Here is a 6,000-nt window from a genome sequence, read left to right on the forward strand (position 1 = left end):
TGGTTTCCCGTGCTGCCAGGGGGGCCACAGATATTCTGTGGGACTATGTTCATGAGCTGTCACTCGAGGATCATTTATTCCCTCACAATGTATTCAGGCTCGAGATCAAATGATCATGATCTTTGGCCTTGAAACGCTGAAACAAAAACACCGACCGAGGAGAAAAATCCAATACAGGTCAAAGACCACGCAGCCCACGCCCAATATCGATATCCATCCAATGGGGGCGTTCTGAAGCAAAAGTCAGATTACCTTGAGTAATCAATTATGTATTTCCCCTTTTACTTTCACACCTCATAATATAAAGTTAGTACAACCCCACGCACATTGGGGGCCGTTTTGTCGGGTCGTACTAATTGCCTAGCTCGAGGTACCGCGGGATGAATAAGAGTATGTATTCTTGTATTAAAGCGTGACATCTTGTTCGAGAAAAACGCACAGAATGTATCAACATCCTCGGTGTTGGTATCCCAATTGTAAAAAAAAATAATATTTAATTCACCGAGAAAATGGTGCGAGGCCTAGAGTGCTTGTCCGTGTCTAAGAAGAACGGGTCGTTTGTTTTCACTCGTTTGACAGATCCCGCACATCAAGATCCGATCAAAGCCTTGAGTCCAGGTTTATATGTTTCCGACCGGCTGGCCTTGTTGACTCTCAACCCTAAAAATCTCAAGAGGAATATGAGAGTTTGCCCCCATGGCCCAGTGATATGATGTGTTTCTCCGAATTAAAATAACAGGTGGTCAAAAACAGTTGTTTTGCGCGGAGAGTTTTAGCGAACAGGTATGTGTATGTAGAAGCAGGATTAACCAATAGGAAAACTAGATGTAGCTAGTTAAACTACTGTAGTAGGCTGGTGGTTTTCTTGGCTGATTCTCCTTACTACACACTCTGCCGGACCGCCGCAAGTATCTGTAGCTAGCTCCGGCTCCCAAACCACGGACGGATAGATAGGAGGAAAAAACAAAAACCTATGGATATCGGTATCGCGATATGAACAGTGTAACTATCCGAGACAGATTTCAAAAGGTCATGCAGAATTGCCACAGACATAGAGATCTGTGCAGTCATACATAGATTAGCGTCTCGCGTAATACAAAATGTCGGCTTTGAATCGCAGTCTCTCCACTCGCTCTGTATCTCCGTGCGTGGCACGTTCCTGTGCTTGTCGGGCTAGATTGTAGACGGGGCAATAGGTAGGAATGTATCTTGGACGTGTCCTCCCTTCGCTACGGACAACTCTCCGGCTCATTAATGATTTGTTAACTTTAGTTTAGTAGCAGAGTGTAGTGGGGACGTCGTGGGAGCTGCCCTAGTGTCTGAAACAATCAGTTATATGTCGGTTATTATAAGACGCAAATCAAAACTTAAGTAAAAGGAAACCTCCGAGAAAAGGGGATGCTACTAATGTAGGTACGTTAGGTAGAGTAGAGCAACTACTCTCCATACCCCTAGATGCGTGACGTTTCCAAATGCGACTGCTATTACATACCTATATATCGCGCCAAATCCATATTTTTATATGGCACTCAATAACGGTCGTCTTCGAAAACGTCATGAAGTACCGATACTCCAGTCCATAAACACCTGGCTAACTATTTCCTAGTGTTCACACGACCGGCCAGCCGTGCTTGTTCCCTGGCATTGATTTGTGGGAGATCACAGGGCTAGGGTGAGACACTCGCTAGCTGTTTAACTGCATGTGGCCAATTCTCAATCTTATTTTTCGTGAGCTTAAACCAAACATCTCAAACACTTGATTGCAGAAAGTCTGAGTGATATGCTGATTGATACGTACCAGGTGCATCAATGCGCTCTCTTTCTCCCATAAAGCTTTCCCCTCGTCTGATGTTTCTGTTCGGACCGCGGTTTTGGTCGGCGGGAAAGGCGATCGAGTGAGTTTAGACACACACATATAGTTATTTATTCCCAAACAGACACATCGGTGCGAAACAGAACGGTTTTTTTTTCCTTTCCCTTTTGACGTCTGACCATATGCCATCCCATATCAGATTACAGCGCAGGTGCACATGTCTTCTGCGTGACTTGCTGGGGAATTCCAAATCTCGGCGCGCGGTGAGCCCCACATACAGATCCATTCACCCACCACCACCACCACCACCACCACCACGTACCCCCCATATGGCAGAGCCCAAAGCATTTTTTTATTCGAATTCACTTCGACTTGATTATCTCTCTAGAGACTCATCGCCGCGACATATTCGCCATGTAGCTAATTCAGTCAATCCGTTCTTGGCTTAACTGTAATATTAATTAATCTTTCAAAAAGAAAATTTTTTTCTTTTCTTTCTTTCTTTCTTTTCGTTTTCCTTGATGCTTAAATAGCACACAGCCTACCTGCTCGATCTCAGTCCCATCAGTCTCATTCTATCGATCGTGCCTTCTAGCTCTCATCAATCGACTCAACTTTGATTATAAACTTTGGCCCTCACTACCCATATCTTATCTATCCATTAGATCCAGATCCAGATCCAGATCCAGAAGTTTTTTGTTCTAAAAATGAAGCTCGAATCCATTGTCCTCAGTGTTCTCACCGCTGCCACGACAGTCGTCCAGGCAATGCCGGTCCATACTCATTCAATTGATCATGATGCAAATGCAAGTCTCCCAGCACAGCACCTGTTCCATATCATCAATCTAATGAACGACGCTGAACTAGACTAACAAATCTCTAGGCATCAAATAAACGATGCGAGGACATATTCAAGATGGACCAGAATGAAGCTTTTCCAGCAGAATGCACAGAAAAATGGTGATTGCTCCTTATATCCCCTTCTACACGAGAATCTTATTGGTCGACAATTAGATACCCTATTAATTTTCTCGCCAAGACCAAGATTATTAGCCAGTCTGATACATATAATATAATAATACAAATGAGCTATATATAATACTGACACCCGTTCAGGAACCGCGCGGTCGATATATGCGGACTGAAGCCTGCGCCACAGCCTGGAACAGCGATCCCGAGCGACCCCCGGCCTTGTCTTGAAGCCACGTTAAAACAGCTTGAAGCGTCTGACCTAGGCACCTCTCAACTGACAAAGCGGGAACGTGACCAAGACAGGGAGCGCAGGGAAAGGGAGTTTAGGGAGCGGAAAGAACGAGCCGATAGGGAGCGGAGGGAGAGGGAAGATAGGGAGCGGAGGGAAGATCGTGAGAGGAGGGAAAGGGAGGATAGGGAGCGCAAGGAAAGGGAGCAAAATAATAGAGATAAAGATGGAAAGCCTACAAATGTGTGCACGCATGACGACTGGAAGAATAACAGGCCGTGTGCTCAACCATGATAGCATTGATTGCATTTGCAATTGTATATATTTTTTTTCTTAGGTTAGGGATGAGAACTCTAGCAAAAGCATATTTTCTCATCCTTGGCTCTTTTTTGAGTTACTTTTTAATACATACTAGATTTCTTACTAGCATCCATTTGTTGCTCGGCCTTATTAGTCATTCGTGTCTATTCCTATTTCATGATGTGGTTGGTCGGAAGTTTGTATATTTCGTTGATTGTGTCGATTTATTGGCTTGTTGGTTAAACGACAATGGAGTTGACATGCAAGGCCAGGCTAACCAGCTTCCGTAGCCTAAATTAGGTGAGGTGGCTTTCACTAGTGACCAGTAGTAAGGATCCTTCGGACGGAGTAAGACATGCATGCACTCACGATCTCTTCTGTTTGCGCAATTAATTGCATCAGATTTACTCGGCTTCGAAGCTTCAGTTAGCTTTTCTTATATCATGATATACGTAAGCTTATGACTAGAGCAGACATTGCATCTTTCTAAACGTATACTCACGATAAGTTATAAATCCAACTAGAAGAACCGGCGCGTCGAACAGGATAAGGACGTCTCTCCGCGCACTGTCCCGGCCCGACACAGAAGCTCAACTGAGACAACGGCTTAACTTGATCTAGATCATGAGCTTATTTTTGTTAAACTCCGCAAATCAATCTCTATGTCATGCAGGCCGTCTTTCCTTCCACGGGTCGATCATGATGGTGATTGCCACGTATCTGAACCCCACTCAGGACTGTATTAGGATTGTGTTTTCTTTTCATTCTCCTCATATCCCTAGAGTAGCTAGGGATTTAAATACCTGGATGATTTCTCGTCGTTGCGGTTCTCTTTCATCATCAATCCAATTTCTCCAATACTTCTAGCTCTTAATCACCAATCCTCGCTCAAAATGCAGTTCCCTACTTTCGCCATTCTTGCTCTCGTAGTTGCACTTGTCCAAGCAGCTCCCCAAGGCTACACTGGTACTTCTGATCATGAAGTGAGTCTCCTATTCATATTTCTGTCCTCACTTGAGCCTATCTCTAATACCAGCACCTAGGCCATAAAATGTATGAAGATGGACAAACAATTCGACTCGCATATGAGGTCCACTGAGGCCGAGCTTCCGGCTGGAATAGATAAATGTCACGAGTTCATGTAATAACCGGGCTCATTGGGTAACTTTTTGTTAGCTTTGTTTGCTAATAATAGTACAGGAAATACGCCAATACGAAATATTGTGACGACTCCGATTCGGGGTGTCTTGAGGCTGCATGGGCTGCATGGATCAGCGGTGGAGGTCAATCATAGTTGATATCTACGGCTGAAATTACTTTGATCTTACATATATCCTCATTCGAGAATCAACAGGGAACTTGAGGCCATGGTGGTGTTTTTTACTTTCTTTTGCACCTATGGTGTATTGTAATGTCATAATGAAATTTTTGGTGTAAATTAGCGCCATTGCAGAAACAACGAGTGAGCCTTGAGTGATGAAGATATTTCATTGTGTTTGTGGGAAATCTCTAGATCAATATATATAGTTCAAGTCTTGATTTTGAAGTCGTCCGCTGCGAGTAACTTGATTGATTGATTGTCCTGAAATTGATAGATGGCTGGTTGTCTTGTTCATGACAGCCCGCGTTGTACCTCGTAGGTAGCTCCACGATGTCCTGTGAGGTGTCCTCCATCTCCACGTGCATTGTGCGTGACGCATCGTCCGTCGCGTGTTATAATGTACGTCGTAGTGGCCAGAAATACTTTGTCATGTATTTGTACCTAAGTTCTATTTTAGTCTTATGGGATGTACTTGTCTATTCATAGCGTTTGTGAACACCACCGCTATTGCATGCCATACAAAAAGGTTGTCTTGGCTATTTTTTGTGTGTATGTAATGCCGGTTGTGTTCACAAACGCTGTGAAAACACGAGTAGAGTAACTGAAAGTGGCTTAAGCCTAGGCAGAACGACGTCTGGCTACTGTTTGTGTTTCGTTGTCTCGGCTTCGACCGCGAGCAACGTAAAGCTCTGAAGTCTTTACGACAATAAGAACAATATAGTGAAAGGGGCTGTAGTCTCTCGATAAAACCAATTAACTGGATCCGTACCTTAGCGTGATTACAATATTATCTTCTGTACTTTGTTTTGTTTGTGTTGCCAAACTAATGACAAACATTGCTCGCATGTGCTTACATAACACACACGAGTGATAATACATGAAGATATGTCGTATGGAGACTATCTTGGGAATTGGGCGGCAGAATTGAGGAATAAAGGGATATATGGAAGGTAGGAGCACTCAAGGATAATTTGGTGAGGAGCGAATCGCGATTGATTAGTCTAACAACATATACCTTATTACTGCCCCACGTTTGATGATCAAAGAAGAGCCTAGGAATACGTTCGCGATCAAAAATCATGAGTACATAAATTTAAAATAACTTCATACTCTGCTAACTACATGCTGTATAAGTGCCACCCCAATAATCTTACGATTGGAGAAAACCCTTTCATGAACTATCACTCGATTTGAGAGGCGCTAGCGCGTGATAATTTTATAATTATTTGACGGCATTTTTGACGGTACTATTAACTGATCGGTTTATTTATCAGTCTTATAGAACCGATTTTATTATTTATACCCTTTAAAACTATCTTTAACCCTCGGATCTCAATCACGCGTTAGCCTTTTCTACCGTGTCAA

The 6,000-nt window shown here is 43.3% G+C and overlaps 2 protein-coding genes across 2 annotated transcripts; both read left to right on the plus strand.

Moving 5' to 3' along the window:
- Positions 1-2,520: 2,520 nt before the first annotated feature.
- LAJ45_04971 (uncharacterized protein) lies at positions 2,521-3,308 on the plus strand (the record flags this gene model as incomplete). The annotated part of the gene is made up of 3 exons (XM_046114545.1): positions 2,521-2,586; positions 2,697-2,773; positions 2,930-3,308. 3 exons carry the CDS (start codon positions 2,521-2,523, stop codon positions 3,306-3,308), a joined length of 522 nt encoding a protein of 173 aa, XP_045972094.1.
- An 899-nt stretch (positions 3,309-4,207) lies between these two features.
- LAJ45_04972 (uncharacterized protein) lies at positions 4,208-4,608 on the plus strand (the record flags this gene model as incomplete). The annotated part of the gene is made up of 3 exons (XM_046114546.1): positions 4,208-4,297; positions 4,358-4,455; positions 4,515-4,608. 3 exons carry the CDS (start codon positions 4,208-4,210, stop codon positions 4,606-4,608), a joined length of 282 nt encoding a protein of 93 aa, XP_045972095.1.
- Positions 4,609-6,000: the final 1,392 nt, after the last annotated feature.

Source organism: Morchella importuna (genome assembly GCF_003444635.1).
Source record: "Morchella importuna strain M04M26 chromosome Unknown Morimp01GS013, whole genome shotgun sequence".
In the NCBI taxonomy this organism is placed as follows: Eukaryota; Fungi; Ascomycota; class Pezizomycetes; order Pezizales; family Morchellaceae; genus Morchella; species Morchella importuna.